At 51.4% G+C, this 23,230-nt stretch overlaps 1 protein-coding gene and 1 pseudogene across 1 annotated transcript; both read right to left on the bottom strand.

Annotated features, from left to right (window-relative positions):
* Window positions 1-1,752: 1,752 nt before the first annotated feature.
* LOC135292545 (zinc finger protein 91-like) lies at window positions 1,753-15,476 on the bottom strand (annotated as a pseudogene).
* Window positions 15,477-20,634: 5,158 nt separating this feature from the next.
* LOC135292544 (zinc finger protein 239-like) lies at window positions 20,635-21,717 on the bottom strand. The gene is made up of 2 exons (XM_064406733.1): window positions 21,660-21,717; window positions 20,635-21,473 (listed from the first exon to the last, which is right to left on the bottom strand). Exons 1-2 carry the CDS (start codon window positions 21,715-21,717, stop codon window positions 20,635-20,637), a joined length of 897 nt encoding a protein of 298 aa, XP_064262803.1.
* Window positions 21,718-23,230: the final 1,513 nt, after the last annotated feature.

Genomic DNA, 23,230 nt, shown 5'->3' with positions numbered 1-23,230 from the left:
CCCTCCTGGGAGCTATCTTCTGTTAATGAGCCACTGAACCCCACTGCATGACTGATGAAATTGCATCATCCCATGGTGAAATGCTCCACTCAGGGAGAGGAGCCAAGCATTCCTGCCTGAATACAATCTGAGATTTGGAACACCTCAAGCAGCCTTTTCCCAGTGGATTCCCAGAGGAAGAGCAGGCCCATCTCCACCACCACTGGTTCTGCAGAGGAAAACTCCACCCTTCTTCAGGATCATTTGTTCAAAAGAAGCACATCTATGACTGCAGGAGGACTGCAACCACCATTTCACTGGACTTCTACTAACTCTCTGGCCAAGAGGGTATCTGGTTGGATTCTGACTCCTTCTGTGATGTTTTTTATGGGACTGGGACCAGGAATGGGGACCAGGAATGGGAACAGGGACTGGAAGTGGGGACCAGGAATACGGGACAGGAAGCAGGTATGGGACCAGGAATGGGGACCAGGAATGGGAAGAGGGACTGCAAATGGAAGCGGTCATCTGGAAGACGGACTTGGAATTGGACTGGTGATGGGAGTATTGGAATGGGACAGGGAAGATAGAAATGGAAATATGGGAACGGGAGTGGGGGTGGGACTGGGAATACAAGAATGGGAACAGGAGAGGGAATATGGGATAGCAAATATGGAAAGAGGAACCGGAGAGAGAATATCGGATGGGGATTTGGAAGATGGGACCAACACTGGAAAGAGCTACATAGGAAGGGGACTGGGAATGGGAATATGGGAAGGGAACAGGTGTTGAGCTGTGCGTGGGTCTTCAAAGAGACAAAAGCAGTTGTTGGCTGTTGTAAAGCTGTTTATTGCATGAATCCATCAATCTTGAAGGCAGAGAGTTCAGTGTATTAAAGTCCAAGCATTAAGACGCGATATTCTGAGCAGACAGAGCATGAGCAACTCCCACATCTTGTTTCTGCTTCTTTTTTTTTCCTCTTTTTTTTCCATCCCAGCAGAGGAAGAATTTATTAATGAATCATCCAATCCGCTAAAAACACAATCCCCAGTTCATGTCCCTATTCGTGTTTCCATTGTTCCCAACCCTGTCCATGATGCCTCATGTCCCCACCCAGGGCTGTGTGCGCATGTGTCCCTGCACATACCCATCCATGTCTGTGTTCCCCAAGTCCATGTCCCCATCCATCATCCCCATGTCCCTTCATGTCCATGTCCTCCCATGACCCTACACATGTCACTGTCACCCACATGCCTCCATCCATGCATTAGTTCAATGCCTTTATTTTAACCCCAGTTTCAGGGCTCTCAAGGGGAGGAACAGAAAGCTTTCCGTTTCAAGGCCAAAACAAAATAATTGATGTGTCCCTGGCAGCAGAGTATTCCTGTGCTTGGGTGGGTGGGAAGACACTTTTTTGGAGGGATTTCCACCCCACTCTTTCCAAAATGGTGGGTTTTGCCCCAGTCCATCCCCATATGGCTGTGGAAGATGCCAGATGGAGAGGGAATTAAAGCAATGAATTTATGTTGGAGAAGACCTTCACGGCTATCCAGTATAGCTTGATGACACCAGAAGATGCAAAAAGTTGATTTTTCTGGGGTCACAAGTCAACAAATTGTCTCTCCACAATGGATTTCGAATGTTGGTCTGTGGATGAGTTCAGGTGACCATGGGAAGCCTGGAGGATGTGGAGCCCCCAGGCCGGTGTCTTCCCAACAGGAATCAACGCCACCACGGATCACTGGGACTCTGCCCGCTGTGGGTCAATGAGGATCATCCAGAGCAGATCTTCCCATGGGGGATGAAGCTGGAGCAGCGCACAAAGCTCTTCCTGCACTTCGGGCACTCGTAGGGCTTCTCTTAGTGATGTCTCCAATGGTGTGTGGTCAAGGCAGACCGCTGCGAGAAGCTCTTGCCATACTTGGGACACTCCTAGGGCCTCTCCCTGGTGTGGATGCAATGATGCCGGATGAGGTTGGACTTGTGCTTGAAGCCCTTGCCACAGTCAGGGCAGCAGAAGAGGCTCTCATCTGTGTGAATGCGCTGGTGGCGGAGGAGATAGGAATGGCTCAGAAACCTCTTCCTGCATTGCTCACACTCATAGGGCCTCTCCCCGCTGTGGCTTCTCAGGTGGACAACCAGGCTGGAGCTGTGGCTGAAGCTCTTCCCACACTCCCCGCACTCATAGGGCCTCTCCCCATTGTGGCTCCTCATGTGGACAACCAGGTGGGAGCTCTGGATGAAGCTCTTCCCACACTCCTCACACATGTAGGGCCGTTCCCCCGCGTGGCTCCTCAGGTGTTTGCTCAGGTCGGCCCGGTCGCAGAAGCTCTTCCCACACGTGGCACACTGGTAGGGCCGTTGCCCTGTGTGACTCCTACAGTGTCTGTTCACTTCAGAGCTTGTCCTGAAGCTCTTGCCACACTCCATGCACTTGTATGGCTGTTCCCTTGTGTGGATTCTCATGTGGCGCTTCACTTCGGAGCTCCACCTGAAGCTCTTCCCACATTTTGAGCACTTGTGGGGCTTCTCCCCATCCTGGAGCTGCTCATGGAGCCCCAGCTCCAAGCTCCGGCCACCTCCATGGCCCGTGGTGGGTCTTTCCTCCTCAGATCCCCGTGATCTGCGTTTGCAGCTCCCCCTCATGCGGGACTTCTGGAGCTTTTCCTCCTTGTTGCATTCCTGCACCATGCATCCGCTCAAAACAGCCTCTTCCACGAGCTTCTGCTGTGGGGATTTGTCCTGCCTGGTCTCCATCCTCAGCTCCTTCCCTGGTGGAGGAAGGACAAGGAGAGGATGGGATTTGCCTCCGTGCCACAGGGAAGGGCAAGGAGATCCCCCCAGTGCATCCCTGGCAGGACGGCCTTGGCAGCGAGGTTGCCCTGCATCTGGGGGCCATGCGGGGCTGGGAGATGGAGCAGGAGAGAGGGGGAAAGGGGCAGGGACTTCCTCCTCACCTGCATGGGGCTCCGGGTCCATCTTCCTCTTCCTCGCCGCCTCCTCCTCCTCCTCCATTGGGCCAAGGTTTGGGAATGGGAAGTCCTGGTTTGGGGAAAAACAAGGGATGAGCATGTTGGCTTTCAGGGTCACTCGGCCTGTCTTGATTTGAAAAGACCGGGGTCAGCTATCAAAGGTATGAGCCTCCCTTGAAATGGGAAATGGAAACTCCCTCCAAAGTATGATAATTTTGAAATGAAAGGGCTCTCAGGCAAAGATAGGGCACTAGGAATAACAGTCTTTCCTAGGAAAATGGAAATAAAAGGGCAGTACTACAAGAAATCACAGAGAGAGTCAGAATACAACCTGGCACCCTCTTGCTCAGGGTGTTGCTAGCAGTCCAATGAAATGGTGGCCGCAGTCCGCCTGGAGGGACCGATGTGGTTCTGTGAAGGCAGTGATGCTTTGGAAGGATGTAATTTTCCTCTGAAGGTGCAGTAGTGGTGTAGATGGGCCTGGTCTTCCTCTGGGAATCCAGTGGGAGAAGGCTGCCGTGTGTTTCAAATCTCAGCTTATAACCAGGTAGGAATGCTTGGCTCCTCCCTCTGGGTGGAGCATCTCACAATGGGATGATGTCATTTTATCATTCATGCAGGAACACTCAATGGCCTGTTAACTGAAGGTGTCTCCCCAGAGGGAGGGTGGGTCATGGAAGAGATAAAGAACACTGCTGCACCAGGTTTCAACAGATGGTGATAGAATACATCTGCTTCCATCTTGCATTGCAACCTAAGACAAAGAGGGACACAGAGCAGGGGAGGACACCGAGTAAGGTGAACACTGGCACAGGGTTGATGCCGGGATGGGGGAGACACTGGGACAGGGGTGCCAGTGGGCTGAGGGACACACGGAGCAGGGGGCAATCCTGAGCAGGGGGGCACACCGGATCAAAGTGACACCGCTGGGTGTCCCCAGAGACTGGGCGGCTGCTAAAGCGGGGCTTCCAGTATGGAATGGCTGAGGCAGCCCCGGGCTCTGCCCAGTGCTAGTGCCAGTACCGGAGAAGGAGAAGCGGGAAGAGGAGGAGGAACTGTGGTGCTGCCTCACGTATTTCTTCATGAGCCCCTGGGACAAGTACTGGGCCAATGGCAGGCGGCTTGTGAACCTTGCGCAGCAGCTCGCCAAGACCGTCCTTGTCACCATACAGATGACAGCACCAGGGACAGAGTGGATAGTGGGAAATTTGGAAGTCCTTTGCAGTTGGGATACGGGATACCCCAAGCGGAGAGCGGGCCAATCCTTCATGATTTGCCAGATTGTCTACATCACCAATTCCCACCTGGCCAGCGCCAAGATTTCTTTTGCCTATCACACAAACACTTCCAGCTACGAGTACATGGATATCCGCTTCTATAATCAGTATTCTCACATTTCCATGCTGGACGACAAGCCATGGGAAAGGGTGCCCTATAGCTGGAATAATGGCCACCAGGTCATCTGCAATATCACCCTCTTGCACATCATTGACATGGCCAGAGAGCTGGAACTGGCATTCTCAAGGGGAGAGAGAATTCATGGCTTTTTTTCTACACTTTCCTGCTTTCCTTTTCCATGTTCAGAATTACCAGGGGAAGCGATGAGGCAGAAATTCCCAGTTCTCAGTGCATCCCCAAATCAAATTCTACTTTATTCCAACTATTTCCAGCCCGTGTTGCATTTTTTGCTCATTTTCTCTTTTCACTCTTTTCTCCTATTTTCCTACCTTTTTTTCACTATTTTATTGTCTTTTTCCTTTCCCGCCTTTTCTCTTTTCTCTCACTCTTTTTCCTTTCTTTTTCCTCTTGTTTCCTTTTTCTGTTCCCCTTTTCCCCCCTCTTTTTTCTACCTTTTCTGCTTTTATCCCTCTTTCCCCCCATCTTTCCATTTTACCCCCATTTCTCCCTCTTTCCCCCACTTTTCTCCCTTTTCTCCCCTCTTTTTCCCCCAGTTCATTTGATTTTCTTTTTCCCCACATTTTTCTATCAGTTCCGCAATTTTTTTCCCTTCTCTTCCTCTTCCTCCTTGGTTCTTTTGCATGGAGAAGAAACATCCATGGAGCTGAACTGCCTTGGGTTTTCCCTATTTTGGGGGGGAATTTTGGGGCCAAATTCCATCTTTATTTTGACAGCAGATTTAAAAAATCTCTCTGCCCATTGGCAGGATTTTATGACTTTTCTTCCCCGCAGTTTTTCTCGGTTTTTAATTAATTGTTTAAGTAACATTTTAATTTCTTGCTCCCAGGGCTGTTCTGCTATTTCCCTGCTTTTTCCACCTCTTTTTCCAAGAGGAAGAGACAGAAAAGGGGGGGGAAAAGGATGGAAAAGGGGTGGGAACGGATGGAAAAGGGGATAAGAGGGTGGAAAAGGAGAAAGAGGACTGGGGGGGAGAAGCTGTGATGATCTAGAGGGGATGGAGAATTTGGGATAACCCTGAAGATTTGCCATAATCTCAGGAATGGGCAGGGATCCCACTGGAGAATGGGAATGGCCTGGATCACATTGGAGACTGGGAATGCTGACGAAACCTGTTGGAGATTGAGAATGGGCACAGATCCCATTGGAGGTCTGGAATGGGCATGGATCTTGGTACTGGCAGTGGAGGAGGAATTTTGGGAAGTGAGGGCGAGCCCCCACTGGCTCTGAACAGCACCGGGAAAAGGCCCTGCAAGGGTTAATTATTAATTTAATTGGGTACTTAATTGGGAGTTGAAGTGGGAATTGAAGCCACAAGGAATAGGGGGGATCCAAGGGGTCGGAGTGATGGCAGCATCGTCCAGTGAGAGGACACAGGGACTGGGAAGAGGAATGTGGACAGGGATGGGAAACGGTACCAGGAGTGGGGACAGGCACCAAGACCAGGAGCAGGAATGGGGACTGGGACTGAGAATACGGGACAGGAAGAGCAAAGGGGACCGGGAATGGGGACAGAGACTGGGAATGGGACCAGGAATGTGGACAGGGACGGAGTGCAGGAATGGGACTGGAATGAAGGGACTGGGACCACTAATGAGGACAGGGACCGGGAACGGGACCTGGGACTGGGAATACAGAACAAGAACGGGGAAGGAGACTGGGAATATGGGAGCTGGATTTGGAATGGGACTGGAAAAACAAGACAGGGACTGGAAATGAGATCAAGAATGGGGACAGGCACTGGGAATGGGACAGGGAATAGAGGACTGTGCTGGGCTGTAAGATGTGTGTATTCTATTTCCAATCTGATAGAGGTGGGGCAGTTATGTCCTGTTAATTGGGCAGTTTACTTTATCTCTTCCACAAGCCATCCTCCCTCCTGGGAGCTATCTTCTGTTAATGAGCCACTGAACCCCACTGCATGACTGATGAAATTGCATCATCCCATGGTGAAATGCTCCACTCAGGGAGAGGAGCCAAGCATTCCTGCCTGAATACAATCTGAGATTTGGAACACCTCAAGCAGCCTTTTCCCAGTGGATTCCCAGAGGAAGAGCAGGCCCATCTCCACCACCACTGGTTCTGCAGAGGAAAACTCCACCCTTCTTCAGGATCATTTGTTCAAAAGAAGCACATCTATGACTGCAGGAGGACTGCAACCACCATTTCACTGGACTTCTACTAACTCTCTGGCCAAGAGGGTATCTGGTTGGATTCTGACTCCTTCTGTGATGTTTTTTATGGGACTGGGACCAGGAATGGGGACCAGGAATGGGAACAGGGACTGGAAGTGGGGACCAGGAATACGGGACAGGAAGCAGGTATGGGACCAGGAATGGGGACCAGGAATGGGAAGAGGGACTGCAAATGGAAGCGGTCATCTGGAAGACGGACTTGGAATTGGACTGGTGATGGGAGTATTGGAATGGGACAGGGAAGATAGAAATGGAAATATGGGAACGGGAGTGGGGGTGGGACTGGGAATACAAGAATGGGAACAGGAGAGGGAATATGGGATAGCAAATATGGAAAGAGGAACCGGAGAGAGAATATCGGATGGGGATTTGGAAGATGGGACCAACACTGGAAAGAGCTACATAGGAAGGGGACTGGGAATGGGAATATGGGAAGGGAACAGGTGTTGAGCTGTGCGTGGGTCTTCAAAGAGACAAAAGCAGTTGTTGGCTGTTGTAAAGCTGTTTATTGCATGAATCCATCAATCTTGAAGGCAGAGAGTTCAGTGTATTAAAGTCCAAGCATTAAGACGCGATATTCTGAGCAGACAGAGCATGAGCAACTCCCACATCTTGTTTCTGCTTCTTTTTTTTTCCTCTTTTTTTTCCATCCCAGCAGAGGAAGAATTTATTAATGAATCATCCAATCCGCTAAAAACACAATCCCCAGTTCATGTCCCTATTCGTGTTTCCATTGTTCCCAACCCTGTCCATGATGCCTCATGTCCCCACCCAGGGCTGTGTGCGCATGTGTCCCTGCACATACCCATCCATGTCTGTGTTCCCCAAGTCCATGTCCCCATCCATCATCCCCATGTCCCTTCATGTCCATGTCCTCCCATGACCCTACACATGTCACTGTCACCCACATGCCTCCATCCATGCATTAGTTCAATGCCTTTATTTTAACCCCAGTTTCAGGGCTCTCAAGGGGATGAACAGAAAGCTTTCCGTTTCAAGGCCAAAACAAAATAATTGATGTGTCCCTGGCAGCAGAGTATTCCTGTGCTTGGGTGGGTGGGAAGACACTTTTTTGGAGGGATTTCCACCCCACTCTTTCCAAAATGGTGGGTTTTGCCCCAGTCCATCCCCATATGGCTGTGGAAGATGCCAGATGGAGAGGGAATTAAAGCAATGAATTTATGTTGGAGAAGACCTTCACGGCTATCCAGTATAGCTTGATGACACCAGAAGATGCAAAAAGTTGATTTTTCTGGGGTCACAAGTCAACAAATTGTCTCTCCACAATGGATTTCGAATGTTGGTCTGTGGATGAGTTCAGGTGACCATGGGAAGCCTGGAGGATGTGGAGCCCCCAGGCCGGTGTCTTCCCAACAGGAATCAACGCCACCACGGATCACTGGGACTCTGCCCGCTGTGGGTCAATGAGGATCATCCAGAGCAGATCTTCCCATGGGGGATGAAGCTGGAGCAGCGCACAAAGCTCTTCCTGCACTTCGGGCACTCGTAGGGCTTCTCTTAGTGATGTCTCCAATGGTGTGTGGTCAAGGCAGACCGCTGCGAGAAGCTCTTGCCATACTTGGGACACTCCTAGGGCCTCTCCCTGGTGTGGATGCAATGATGCCGGATGAGGTTGGACTTGTGCTTGAAGCCCTTGCCACAGTCAGGGCAGCAGAAGAGGCTCTCATCTGTGTGAATGCGCTGGTGGCGGAGGAGATAGGAATGGCTCAGAAACCTCTTCCTGCATTGCTCACACTCATAGGGCCTCTCCCCGCTGTGGCTTCTCAGGTGGACAACCAGGCTGGAGCTGTGGCTGAAGCTCTTCCCACACTCCCCGCACTCATAGGGCCTCTCCCCATTGTGGCTCCTCATGTGGACAACCAGGTGGGAGCTCTGGATGAAGCTCTTCCCACACTCCTCACACATGTAGGGCCGTTCCCCCGCGTGGCTCCTCAGGTGTTTGCTCAGGTCGGCCCGGTCGCAGAAGCTCTTCCCACACGTGGCACACTGGTAGGGCCGTTGCCCTGTGTGACTCCTACAGTGTCTGTTCACTTCAGAGCTTGTCCTGAAGCTCTTGCCACACTCCATGCATTTGTATGGCTGTTCCCTTGTGTGGATTCTCATGTGGCGCTTCACTTCGGAGCTCCACCTGAAGCTCTTCCCACATTTTGAGCACTTGTGGGGCTTCTCCCCATCCTGGAGCTGCTCATGGAGCCCCAGCTCCGAGCTCCGGCCACCTCCATGGCCCGTGGTGGGTCTTTCCTCCTCAGATCCCCGTGATCTGCGTTTGCAGCTCCCCCTCATGCGGGACTTCTGGAGCTTTTCCTCCTTGTTGCATTCCTGCACCATGCATCCGCTCAAAACAGCCTCTTCCACGAGCTTCTGCTGTGGGGATTTGTCCTGCCTGGTCTCCATCCTCAGCTCCTTCCCTGGTGGAGGAAGGACAAGGAGAGGATGGGATTTGCCTCCGTGCCACAGGGAAGGGCAAGGAGATCCCCCCAGTGCATCCCTGGCAGGACGGCCTTGGCAGCGAGGTTGCCCTGCATCTGGGGGCCATGCGGGGCTGGGAGATGGAGCAGGAGAGAGGGGGAAAGGGGCAGGGACTTCCTCCTCACCTGCATGGGGCTCCGGGTCCATCTTCCTCTTCCTCGCCGCCTCCTCCTCCTCCTCCATTGGGCCAAGGTTTGGGAATGGGAAGTCCTGGTTTGGGGAAAAACAAGGGATGAGCATGTTGGCTTTCAGGGTCACTCGGCCTGTCTTGATTTGAAAAGACCGGGGTCAGCTATCAAAGGTATGAGCCTCCCTTGAAATGGGAAATGGAAACTCCCTCCAAAGTATGATAATTTTGAAATGAAAGGGCTCTCAGGCAAAGATAGGGCACTAGGAATAACAGTCTTTCCTAGGAAAATGGAAATAAAAGGGCAGTACTACAAGAAATCACAGAGAGAGTCAGAATACAACCTGGCACCCTCTTGCTCAGGGTGTTGCTAGCAGTCCAATGAAATGGTGGCCGCAGTCCGCCTGGAGGGACCGATGTGGTTCTGTGAAGGCAGTGATGCTTTGGAAGGATGTAATTTTCCTCTGAAGGTGCAGTAGTGGTGTAGATGGGCCTGGTCTTCCTCTGGGAATCCAGTGGGAGAAGGCTGCCGTGTGTTTCAAATCTCAGCTTATAACCAGGTAGGAATGCTTGGCTCCTCCCTCTGGGTGGAGCATCTCACAATGGGATGATGTCATTTTATCATTCATGCAGGAACACTCAATGGCCTGTTAACTGAAGGTGTCTCCCCAGAGGGAGGGTGGGTCATGGAAGAGATAAAGAACACTGCTGCACCAGGTTTCAACAGATGGTGATAGAATACATCTGCTTCCATCTTGCATTGCAACCTAAGACAAGGAGGGACACAGACCAGGGGATGACACCGAGTAAGGTGGACACTGGCGCAGGGTTGATGGTGGGACGGGGGAGACACTGGGACAGGGGTGCCAGTGGGCTGAGGGACACACGGAGCAGGGGGCAATCCTGAGCAGGGGGGCACACCGGATCAAAGTGACACCGCTGGGTGTCCCCAGAGACTGGGCGGCTGCTAAAGCGGGGCTTCCAGTATGGAATGGCTGAGGCAGCCCCGGGCTCTGCCCAGTGCTAGTGCCAGTACCGGAGAAGGAGAAGCGGGAAGAGGAGGAGGAACTGTGGTGCTGCCTCACGTATTTCTTCATGAGCCCCTGGGACAAGTACTGGGCCAATGGCAGGCGGCTTGTGAACCTTGCGCAGCAGCTCGCCAAGACCGTCCTTGTCACCATACAGATGACAGCACCAGGGACAGAGTGGATAGTGGGAAATTTGGAAGTCCTTTGCAGTTGGGATACGGGATACCCCAAGCGGAGAGCGGGCCAATCCTTCATGATTTGCCAGATTGTCTACATCACCAATTCCCACCTGGCCAGCGCCAAGATTTCTTTTGCCTATCACACAAACACTTCCAGCTACGAGTACATGGATATCCGCTTCTATAATCAGTATTCTCACATTTCCATGCTGGACGACAAGCCATGGGAAAGGGTGCCCTATAGCTGGAATAATGGCCACCAGGTCATCTGCAATATCACCCTCTTGCACATCATTGACATGGCCAGAGAGCTGGAACTGGCATTCTCAAGGGGAGAGAGAATTCATGGCTTTTTTTCTACACTTTCCAGCTTTCCTTTTCCATGTTCAGAATTACCAGGGGAAGCGATGAGGCAGAAATTCCCAGTTCTCAGTGCATCCCCAAATCAAATTCTACTTTATTCCAACTATTTCCAGCCCGTGTTGCATTTTTTGCTCATTTTCTCTTTTCACTCTTTTCTCCTATTTTCCTACCTTTTTTTCACTATTTTATTGTCTTTTTCCTTTCCCGCCTTTTCTCTTTTCTCTCACTCTTTTTCCTTTCTTTTTCCTCTTGTTTCCTTTTTCTGTTCCCCTTTTCCCCCCTCTTTTTTCTACCTTTTCTGCTTTTATCCCTCTTTCCCCCCATCTTTCCATTTTACCCCCATTTCTCCCTCTTTCCCCCACTTTTCTCCCTTTTCTCCCCTCTTTTTCCCCCAGTTCATTTGATTTTCTTTTTCCCCACATTTTTCTATCAGTTCCGCAATTTTTTTCCCTTCTCTTCCTCTTCCTCCTTGGTTCTTTTGCATGGAGAAGAAACATCCATGGAGCTGAACTGCCTTGGGTTTTCCCTATTTTTGGGGGGAATTTTGGGGCCAAATTCCATCTTTATTTTGACAGCAGATTTAAAAAATCTCTCTGCCCATTGGCAGGATTTTATGACTTTTCTTCCCCGCAGTTTTTCTCGGTTTTTAATTAATTGTTTAAGTAACATTTTAATTTCTTGCTCCCAGGGCTGTTCTGCTATTTCCCTGCTTTTTCCACCTCTTTTTCCAAGAGGAAGAGACAGAAAAGGGGGGGGAAAAGGATGGAAAAGGGGTGGGAACGGATGGAAAAGGGGATAAGAGGGTGGAAAAGGAGAAAGAGGACTGGGGTGGAGAAGCTGTGATGATCTAGAGGGGATGGAGAATTTGGGATAACCCTGAAGATTTGCCATAATCTCAGGAATGGGCAGGGATCCCACTGGAGAATGGGAATGGCCTGGATCACATTGGAGACTGGGAATGCTGACGAAACCTGTTGGAGATTGAGAATGGGCACAGATCCCATTGGAGGTCTGGAATGGGCATGGATCTTGGTACTGGCAGTGGAGGAGGAATTTTGGGAAGTGAGGGCGAGCCCCCACTGGCTCTGAACAGCACCGGGAAAAGGCCCTGCAAGGGTTAATTATTAATTTAATTGGGTACTTAATTGGGAGTTGAAGTGGGAATTGAAGCCACAAGGAATAGGGGGGATCCAAGGGGTCGGAGTGATGGCAGCATCGTCCAGTGAGAGGACACAGGGACTGGGAAGAGGAATGTGGACAGGGATGGGAAACGGTACCAGGAGTGGGGACAGGCACCAAGACCAGGAGCAGGAATGGGGACTGGGACTGAGAATACGGGACAGGAAGAGCAAAGGGGACCGGGAATGGGGACAGAGACTGGGAATGGGACCAGGAATGTGGACAGGGACGGAGTGCAGGAATGGGACTGGAATGAAGGGACTGGGACCACTAATGAGGACAGGGACCGGGAACGGGACCTGGGACTGGGAATACAGAACAAGAACGGGGAAGGAGACTGGGAATATGGGAGCTGGATTTGGAATGGGACTGGAAAAACAAGACAGGGACTGGAAATGAGATCAAGAATGGGGACAGGCACTGGGAATGGGACAGGGAATAGAGGACTGTGCTGGGCTGTAAGATGTGTGTATTCTATTTCCAATCTGATAGAGGTGGGGCAGTTATGTCCTGTTAATTGGGCAGTTTACTTTATCTCTTCCACAAGCCATCCTCCCTCCTGGGAGCTATCTTCTGTTAATGAGCCACTGAACCCCACTGCATGACTGATGAAATTGCATCATCCCATGGTGAAATGCTCCACTCAGGGAGAGGAGCCAAGCATTCCTGCCTGAATACAATCTGAGATTTGGAACACCTCAAGCAGCCTTTTCCCAGTGGATTCCCAGAGGAAGAGCAGGCCCATCTCCACCACCACTGGTTCTGCAGAGGAAAACTCCACCCTTCTTCAGGATCATTTGTTCAAAAGAAGCACATCTATGACTGCAGGAGGACTGCAACCACCATTTCACTGGACTTCTACTAACTCTCTGGCCAAGAGGGTATCTGGTTGGATTCTGACTCCTTCTGTGATGTTTTTTATGGGACTGGGACCAGGAATGGGGACCAGGAATGGGAACAGGGACTGGAAGTGGGGACCAGGAATACGGGACAGGAAGCAGGTATGGGACCAGGAATGGGGACCAGGAATGGGAAGAGGGACTGCAAATGGAAGCGGTCATCTGGAAGACGGACTTGGAATTGGACTGGTGATGGGAGTATTGGAATGGGACAGGGAAGATAGAAATGGAAATATGGGAACGGGAGTGGGGGTGGGACTGGGAATACAAGAATGGGAACAGGAGAGGGAATATGGGATAGCAAATATGGAAAGAGGAACCGGAGAGAGAATATCGGATGGGGATTTGGAAGATGGGACCAACACTGGAAAGAGCTACATAGGAAGGGGACTGGGAATGGGAATATGGGAAGGGAACAGGTGTTGAGCTGTGCGTGGGTCTTCAAAGAGACAAAAGCAGTTGTTGGCTGTTGTAAAGCTGTTTATTGCATGAATCCATCAATCTTGAAGGCAGAGAGTTCAGTGTATTAAAGTCCAAGCATTAAGACGCGATATTCTGAGCAGACAGAGCATGAGCAACTCCCACATCTTGTTTCTGCTTCTTTTTTTTTCCTCTTTTTTTTCCATCCCAGCAGAGGAAGAATTTATTAATGAATCATCCAATCCGCTAAAAACACAATCCCCAGTTCATGTCCCTATTCGTGTTTCCATTGTTCCCAACCCTGTCCATGATGCCTCATGTCCCCACCCAGGGCTGTGTGCGCATGTGTCCCTGCACATACCCATCCATGTCTGTGTTCCCCAAGTCCATGTCCCCATCCATCATCCCCATGTCCCTTCATGTCCATGTCCTCCCATGACCCTACACATGTCACTGTCACCCACATGCCTCCATCCATGCATTAGTTCAATGCCTTTATTTTAACCCCAGTTTCAGGGCTCTCAAGGGGAGGAACAGAAAGCTTTCCGTTTCAAGGCCAAAACAAAATAATTGATGTGTCCCTGGCAGCAGAGTATTCCTGTGCTTGGGTGGGTGGGAAGACACTTTTTTGGAGGGATTTCCACCCCACTCTTTCCAAAATGGTGGGTTTTGCCCCAGTCCATCCCCATATGGCTGTGGAAGATGCCAGATGGAGAGGGAATTAAAGCAATGAATTTATGTTGGAGAAGACCTTCACGGCTATCCAGTATAGCTTGATGACACCAGAAGATGCAAAAAGTTGATTTTTCTGGGGTCACAAGTCAACAAATTGTCTCTCCACAATGGATTTCGAATGTTGGTCTGTGGATGAGTTCAGGTGACCATGGGAAGCCTGGAGGATGTGGAGCCCCCAGGCCGGTGTCTTCCCAACAGGAATCAACGCCACCACGGATCACTGGGACTCTGCCCGCTGTGGGTCAATGAGGATCATCCAGAGCAGATCTTCCCATGGGGGATGAAGCTGGAGCAGCGCACAAAGCTCTTCCTGCACTTGGGGCACTCGTAGGGCTTCTCTTAGTGATGTCTCCAATGGTGTGTGGTCAAGGCAGACCGCTGCGAGAAGCTCTTGCCATACTTGGGACACTCCTAGGGCCTCTCCCTGGTGTGGATGCAATGATGCCGGATGAGGTTGGACTTGTGCTTGAAGCCCTTGCCACAGTCAGGGCAGCAGAAGAGGCTCTCATCTGTGTGAATGCGCTGGTGGCGGAGGAGATAGGAATGGCTCAGAAACCTCTTCCTGCATTGCTCACACTCATAGGGCCTCTCCCCGCTGTGGCTTCTCAGGTGGACAACCAGGCTGGAGCTGTGGCTGAAGCTCTTCCCACACTCCCCGCACTCATAGGGCCTCTCCCCATTGTGGCTCCTCATGTGGACAACCAGGTGGGAGCTCTGGATGAAGCTCTTCCCACACTCCTCACACATGTAGGGCCGTTCCCCCGCGTGGCTCCTCAGGTGTTTGCTCAGGTCGGCCCGGTCGCAGAAGCTCTTCCCACACGTGGCACACTGGTAGGGCCGTTGCCCTGTGTGACTCCTACAGTGTCTGTTCACTTCAGAGCTTGTCCTGAAGCTCTTGCCACACTCCATGCACTTGTATGGCTGTTCCCTTGTGTGGATTCTCATGTGGCGCTTCACTTCGGAGCTCCACCTGAAGCTCTTCCCACATTTTGAGCACTTGTGGGGCTTCTCCCCATCCTGGAGCTGCTCATGGAGCCCCAGCTCCGAGCTCCGGCCACCTCCATGGCCCGTGGTGGGTCTTTCCTCCTCAGATCCCCGTGATCTGCGTTTGCAGCTCCCCCTCATGCGGGACTTCTGGAGCTTTTCCTCCTTGTTGCATTCCTGCACCATGCATCCGCTCAAAACAGCCTCTTCCACGAGCTTCTGCTGTGGGGATTTGTCCTGCCTGGTCTCCATCCTCAGCTCCTTCCCTGGTGGAGGAAGGACAAGGAGAGGATGGGATTTGCCTCCGTGCCACAGGGAAGGGCAAGGAGATCCCCCCAGTGCATCCCTGGCAGGACGGCCTTGGCAGCGAGGTTGCCCTGCATCTGGGGGCCATGCGGGGCTGGGAGATGGAGCAGGAGAGAGGGGGAAAGGGGCAGGGACTTCCTCCTCACCTGCATGGGGCTCCGGGTCCATCTTCCTCTTCCTCGCCGCCTCCTCCTCCTCCTCCATTGGGCCAAGGTTTGGGAATGGGAAGTCCTGGTTTGGGGAAAAACAAGGGATGAGCATGTTGGCTTTCAGGGTCACTCGGCCTGTCTTGATTTGAAAAGACCGGGGTCAGCTATCAAAGGTATGAGCCTCCCTTGAAATGGGAAATGGAAACTCCCTCCAAAGTATGATAATTTTGAAATGAAAGGGCTCTCAGGCAAAGATAGGGCACTAGGAATAACAGTCTTTCCTAGGAAAATGGAAATAAAAGGGCAGTACTACAAGAAATCACAGAGAGAGTCAGAATACAACCTGGCACCCTCTTGCTCAGGGTGTTGCTAGCAGTCCAATGAAATGGTGGCCGCAGTCCGCCTGGAGGGACCGATGTGGTTCTGTGAAGGCAGTGATGCTTTGGAAGGATGTAATTTTCCTCTGAAGGTGCAGTAGTGGTGTAGATGGGCCTGGTCTTCCTCTGGGAATCCAGTGGGAGAAGGCTGCCGTGTGTTTCAAATCTCAGCTTATAACCAGGTAGGAATGCTTGGCTCCTCCCTCTGGGTGGAGCATCTCACAATGGGATGATGTCATTTTATCATTCATGCAGGAACACTCAATGGCCTGTTAACTGAAGGTGTCTCCCCAGAGGGAGGGTGGGTCATGGAAGAGATAAAGAACACTGCTGCACCAGGTTTCAACAGATGGTGATAGAATACATCTGCTTCCATCTTGCATTGCAACCTAAGACAAAGAGGGACACAGAGCAGGGGAGGACACCGAGTAAGGTGAACACTGGCACAGGGTTGATGCCGGGATGGGGGAGACACTGGGACAGGGGTGCCAGTGGGCTGAGGGACACACGGAGCAGGGGGCAATCCTGAGCAGGGGGGCACACCGGATCAAAGTGACACCGCTGGGTGTCCCCAGAGACTGGGCGGCTGCTAAAGCGGGGCTTCCAGTATGGAATGGCTGAGGCAGCCCCGGGCTCTGCCCAGTGCTAGTGCCAGTACCGGAGAAGGAGAAGCGGGAAGAGGAGGAGGAACTGTGGTGCTGCCTCACGTATTTCTTCATGAGCCCCTGGGACAAGTACTGGGCCAATGGCAGGCGGCTTGTGAACCTTGCGCAGCAGCTCGCCAAGACCGTCCTTGTCACCATACAGATGACAGCACCAGGGACAGAGTGGATAGTGGGAAATTTGGAAGTCCTTTGCAGTTGGGATACGGGATACCCCAAGCGGAGAGCGGGCCAATCCTTCATGATTTGCCAGATTGTCTACATCACCAATTCCCACCTGGCCAGCGCCAAGATTTCTTTTGCCTATCACACAAACACTTCCAGCTACGAGTACATGGATATCCGCTTCTATAATCAGTATTCTCACATTTCCATGCTGGACGACAAGCCATGGGAAAGGGTGCCCTATAGCTGGAATAATGGCCACCAGGTCATCTGCAATATCACCCTCTTGCACATCATTGACATGGCCAGAGAGCTGGAACTGGCATTCTCAAGGGGAGAGAGAATTCATGGCTTTTTTTCTACACTTTCCTGCTTTCCTTTTCCATGTTCAGAATTACCAGGGGAAGCGATGAGGCAGAAATTCCCAGTTCTCAGTGCATCCCCAAATCAAATTCTACTTTATTCCAACTATTTCCAGCCCGTGTTGCATTTTTTGCTCATTTTCTCTTTTCACTCTTTTCTCCTATTTTCCTACCTTTTTTTCACTATTTTATTGTCTTTTTCCTTTCCCGCCTTTTCTCTTTTCTCTCACTCTTTTTCCTTTCTTTTTCCTCTTGTTTCCTTTTTCTGTTCCCCTTTTCCCCCCTCTTTTTTCTACCTTTTCTGCTTTTATCCCTCTTTCCCCCCATCTTTCCATTTTACCCCCATTTCTCCCTCTTTCCCCCACTTTTCTCCCTTTTCTCCCCTCTTTTTCCCCCAGTTCATTTGATTTTCTTTTTCCCCACATTTTTCTATCAGTTCCGCAATTTTTTTCCCTTCTCTTCCTCTTCCTCCTTGGTTCTTTTGCATGGAGAAGAAACATCCATGGAGCTGAACTGCCTTGGGTTTTCCCTATTTTGGGGGGGAATTTTGGGGCCAAATTCCATCTTTATTTTGACAGCAGATTTAAAAAATCTCTCTGCCCATTGGCAGGATTTTATGACTTTTCTTCCCCGCAGTTTTTCTCGGTTTTTAATTAATTGTTTAAGTAACATTTTAATTTCTTGCTCCCAGGGCTGTTCTGCTATTTCCCTGCTTTTTCCACCTCTTTTTCCAAGAGGAAGAGACAGAAAAGGGGGGGGAAAAGGATGGAAAAGGGGTGGGAACGGATGGAAAAGGGGATAAGAGGGTGGAAAAGGAGAAAGAGGACTGGGGGGGAGAAGCTGTGATGATCTAGAGGGGATGGAGAATTTGGGATAACCCTGAAGATTTGCCATAATCTCAGGAATGGGCAGGGATCCCACTGGAGAATGGGAATGGCCTGGATCACATTGGAGACTGGGAATGCTGACGAAACCTGTTGGAGATTGAGAATGGGCACAGATCCCATTGGAGGTCTGGAATGGGCATGGATCTTGGTACTGGCAGTGGAGGAGGAATTTTGGGAAGTGAGGGCGAGCCCCCACTGGCTCTGAACAGCACCGGGAAAAGGCCCTGCAAGGGTTAATTATTAATTTAATTGGGTACTTAATTGGGAGTTGAAGTGGGAATTGAAGCCACAAGGAATAGGGGGGATCCAAGGGGTCGGAGTGATGGCAGCATCGTCCAGTGAGAGGACACAGGGACTGGGAAGAGGAATGTGGACAGGGATGGGAAACGGTACCAGGAGTGGGGACAGGCACCAAGACCAGGAGCAGGAATGGGGACTGGGACTGAGAATACGGGACAGGAAGAGCAAAGGGGACCGGGAATGGGGACAGAGACTGGGAATGGGACCAGGAATGTGGACAGGGACGGAGTGCAGGAATGGGACTGGAATGAAGGGACTGGGACCACTAATGAGGACAGGGACCGGGAACGGGACCTGGGACTGGGAATACAGAACAAGAACGGGGAAGGAGACTGGGAATATGGGAGCTGGATTTGGAATGGGACTGGAAAAACAAGACAGGGACTGGAAATGAGATCAAGAATGGGGACAGGCACTGGGAATGGGACAGGGAATAGAGGACTGTGCTGGGCTGTAAGATGTGTGTATTCTATTTCCAATCTGATAGAGGTGGGGCAGTTATGTCCTGTTAATTGGGCAGTTTACTTTATCTCTTCCACAAGCCATCCTCCCTCCTGGGAGCTATCTTCTGTTAATGAGCCACTGAACCCCACTGCATGACTGATGAAATTGCATCATCCCATGGTGAAATGCTCCACTCAGGGAGAGGAGCCAAGCATTCCTGCCTGAATACAATCTGAGATTTGGAACACCTCAAGCAGCCTTTTCCCAGTGGATTCCCAGAGGAAGAGCAGGCCCATCTCCACCACCACTGGTTCTGCAGAGGAAAACTCCACCCTTCTTCAGGATCATTTGTTCAAAAGAAGCACATCTATGACTGCAGGAGGACTGCAACCACCATTTCACTGGACTTCTACTAACTCTCTGGCCAAGAGGGTATCTGGTTGGATTCTGACTCCTTCTGTGATGTTTTTTATGGGACTGGGACCAGGAATGGGGACCAGGAATGGGAACAGGGACTGGAAGTGGGGACCAGGAATACGGGACAGGAAGCAGGTATGGGACCAGGAATGGGGACCAGGAATGGGAAGAGGGACTGCAAATGGAAGCGGTCATCTGGAAGACGGACTTGGAATTGGACTGGTGATGGGAGTATTGGAATGGGACAGGGAAGATAGAAATGGAAATATGGGAACGGGAGTGGGGGTGGGACTGGGAATACAAGAATGGGAACAGGAGAGGGAATATGGGATAGCAAATATGGAAAGAGGAACCGGAGAGAGAATATCGGATGGGGATTTGGAAGATGGGACCAACACTGGAAAGAGCTACATAGGAAGGGGACTGGGAATGGGAATATGGGAAGGGAACAGGTGTTGAGCTGTGCGTGGGTCTTCAAAGAGACAAAAGCAGTTGTTGGCTGTTGTAAAGCTGTTTATTGCATGAATCCATCAATCTTGAAGGCAGAGAGTTCAGTGTATTAAAGTCCAAGCATTAAGACGCGATATTCTGAGCAGACAGAGCATGAGCAACTCCCACATCTTGTTTCTGCTTCTTTTTTTTTCCTCTTTTTTTTCCATCCCAGCAGAGGAAGAATTTATTAATGAATCATCCAATCCGCTAAAAACACAATCCCCAGTTCATGTCCCTATTCGTGTTTCCATTGTTCCCAACCCTGTCCATGATGCCTCATGTCCCCACCCAGGGCTGTGTGCGCATGTGTCCCTGCACATACCCATCCATGTCTGTGTTCCCCAAGTCCATGTCCCCATCCATCATCCCCATGTCCCTTCATGTCCATGTCCTCCCATGACCCTACACATGTCACTGTCACCCACATGCCTCCATCCATGCATTAGTTCAATGCCTTTATTTTAACCCCAGTTTCAGGGCTCTCAAGGGGATGAACAGAAAGCTTTCCGTTTCAAGGCCAAAACAAAATAATTGATGTGTCCCTGGCAGCAGAGTATTCCTGTGCTTGGGTGGGTGGGAAGACACTTTTTTGGAGGGATTTCCACCCCACTCTTTCCAAAATGGTGGGTTTTGCCCCAGTCCATCCCCATATGGCTGTGGAAGATGCCAGATGGAGAGGGAATTAAAGCAATGAATTTATGTTGGAGAAGACCTTCACGGCTATCCAGTATAGCTTGATGACACCAGAAGATGCAAAAAGTTGATTTTTCTGGGGTCACAAGTCAACAAATTGTCTCTCCACAATGGATTTCGAATGTTGGTCTGTGGATGAGTTCAGGTGACCATGGGAAGCCTGGAGGATGTGGAGCCCCCAGGCCGGTGTCTTCCCAACAGGAATCAACGCCACCACGGATCACTGGGACTCTGCCCGCTGTGGGTCAATGAGGATCATCCAGAGCAGATCTTCCCATGGGGGATGAAGCTGGAGCAGCGCACAAAGCTCTTCCTGCACTTGGGGCACTCGTAGGGCTTCTCTTAGTGATGTCTCCAATGGTGTGTGGTCAAGGCAGACCGCTGCGAGAAGCTCTTGCCATACTTGGGACACTCCTAGGGCCTCTCCCTGGTGTGGATGCAATGATGCCGGATGAGGTTGGACTTGTGCTTGAAGCCCTTGCCACAGTCAGGGCAGCAGAAGAGGCTCTCATCTGTGTGAATGCGCTGGTGGCGGAGGAGATAGGAATGGCTCAGAAACCTCTTCCTGCATTGCTCACACTCATAGGGCCTCTCCCCGCTGTGGCTTCTCAGGTGGACAACCAGGCTGGAGCTGTGGCTGAAGCTCTTCCCACACTCCCCGCACTCATAGGGCCTCTCCCCATTGTGGCTCCTCATGTGGACAACCAGGTGGGAGCTCTGGATGAAGCTCTTCCCACACTCCTCACACATGTAGGGCCGTTCCCCCGCGTGGCTCCTCAGGTGTTTGCTCAGGTCGGCCCGGTCGCAGAAGCTCTTCCCACACGTGGCACACTGGTAGGGCCGTTGCCCTGTGTGACTCCTACAGTGTCTGTTCACTTCAGAGCTTGTCCTGAAGCTCTTGCCACACTCCATGCACTTGTATGGCTGTTCCCTTGTGTGGATTCTCATGTGGCGCTTCACTTCGGAGCTCCACCTGAAGCTCTTCCCACATTTTGAGCACTTGTGGGGCTTCTCCCCATCCTGGAGCTGCTCATGGAGCCCCAGCTCCGAGCTCCGGCCACCTCCATGGCCCGTGGTGGGTCTTTCCTCCTCAGATCCCCGTGATCTGCGTTTGCAGCTCCCCCTCATGCGGGACTTCTGGAGCTTTTCCTCCTTGTTGCATTCCTGCACCATGCATCCGCTCAAAACAGCCTCTTCCACGAGCTTCTGCTGTGGGGATTTGTCCTGCCTGGTCTCCATCCTCAGCTCCTTCCCTGGTGGAGGAAGGACAAGGAGAGGATGGGATTTGCCTCCGTGCCACAGGGAAGGGCAAGGAGATCCCCCCAGTGCATCCCTGGCAGGACGGCCTTGGCAGCGAGGTTGCCCTGCATCTGGGGGCCATGCGGGGCTGGGAGATGGAGCAGGAGAGAGGGGGAAAGGGGCAGGGACTTCCTCCTCACCTGCATGGGGCTCCGGGTCCATCTTCCTCTTCCTCGCCGCCTCCTCCTCCTCCTCCATTGGGCCAAGGTTTGGGAATGGGAAGTCCTGGTTTGGGGAAAAACAAGGGATGAGCATGTTGGCTTTCAGGGTCACTCGGCCTGTCTTGATTTGAAAAGACCGGGGTCAGCTATCAAAGGTATGAGCCTCCCTTGAAATGGGAAATGGAAACTCCCTCCAAAGTATGATAATTTTGAAATGAAAGGGCTCTCAGGCAAAGATAGGGCACTAGGAATAACAGTCTTTCCTAGGAAAATGGAAATAAAAGGGCAGTACTACAAGAAATCACAGAGAGAGTCAGAATACAACCTGGCACCCTCTTGCTCAGGGTGTTGCTAGCAGTCCAATGAAATGGTGGCCGCAGTCCGCCTGGAGGGACCGATGTGGTTCTGTGAAGGCAGTGATGCTTTGGAAGGATGTAATTTTCCTCTGAAGGTGCAGTAGTGGTGTAGATGGGCCTGGTCTTCCTCTGGGAATCCAGTGGGAGAAGGCTGCCGTGTGTTTCAAATCTCAGCTTATAACCAGGTAGGAATGCTTGGCTCCTCCCTCTGGGTGGAGCATCTCACAATGGGATGATGTCATTTTATCATTCATGCAGGAACACTCAATGGCCTGTTAACTGAAGGTGTCTCCCCAGAGGGAGGGTGGGTCATGGAAGAGATAAAGAACACTGCTGCACCAGGTTTCAACAGATGGTGATAGAATACATCTGCTTCCATCTTGCATTGCAACCTAAGACAAGGAGGGACACAGACCAGGGGATGACACCGAGTAAGGTGGACACTGGCGCAGGGTTGATGGTGGGACGGGGGAGACACTGGGACAGGGGTGCCAGTGGGCTGAGGGACACACGGAGCAGGGGGCAATCCTGAGCAGGGGGGCACACCGGATCAAAGTGACACCGCTGGGTGTCCCCAGAGACTGGGCGGCTGCTAAAGCGGGGCTTCCAGTATGGAATGGCTGAGGCAGCCCCGGGCTCTGCCCAGTGCTAGTGCCAGTACCGGAGAAGGAGAAGCGGGAAGAGGAGGAGGAACTGTGGTGCTGCCTCACGTATTTCTTCATGAGCCCCTGGGACAAGTACTGGGCCAATGGCAGGCGGCTTGTGAACCTTGCGCAGCAGCTCGCCAAGACCGTCCTTGTCACCATACAGATGACAGCACCAGGGACAGAGTGGATAGTGGGAAATTTGGAAGTCCTTTGCAGTTGGGATACGGGATACCCCAAGCGGAGAGCGGGCCAATCCTTCATGATTTGCCAGATTGTCTACATCACCAATTCCCACCTGGCCAGCGCCAAGATTTCTTTTGCCTATCACACAAACACTTCCAGCTACGAGTACATGGATATCCGCTTCTATAATCAGTATTCTCACATTTCCATGCTGGACGACAAGCCATGGGAAAGGGTGCCCTATAGCTGGAATAATGGCCACCAGGTCATCTGCAATATCACCCTCTTGCACATCATTGACATGGCCAGAGAGCTGGAACTGGCATTCTCAAGGGGAGAGAGAATTCATGGCTTTTTTTCTACA

Source organism: Passer domesticus, unplaced genomic scaffold (genome assembly GCF_036417665.1).
Source record: "Passer domesticus isolate bPasDom1 unplaced genomic scaffold, bPasDom1.hap1 HAP1_SCAFFOLD_37, whole genome shotgun sequence".
Classification (NCBI taxonomy): Eukaryota; Metazoa; Chordata; class Aves; order Passeriformes; family Passeridae; genus Passer; species Passer domesticus.
This window is presented reverse-complemented; position numbering and strand designations above follow the sequence as displayed.

Excerpts from the sequence above, each read along its gene's own strand:
- LOC135292544 (XM_064406733.1), bottom strand. The coding sequence starts at position 21,717 with ATGGAGGAGGAGGAGGAGGCGGCGAGGAAGAGGAAGATGGACCCGGAG. Across the intron at positions 21,474-21,659 it reads GGACCCGGAGCCCCATGCAG|GGAAGGAGCTGAGGATGGAG; the intron begins GTGAGGAGGAAG and ends TTCCTCCACCAG.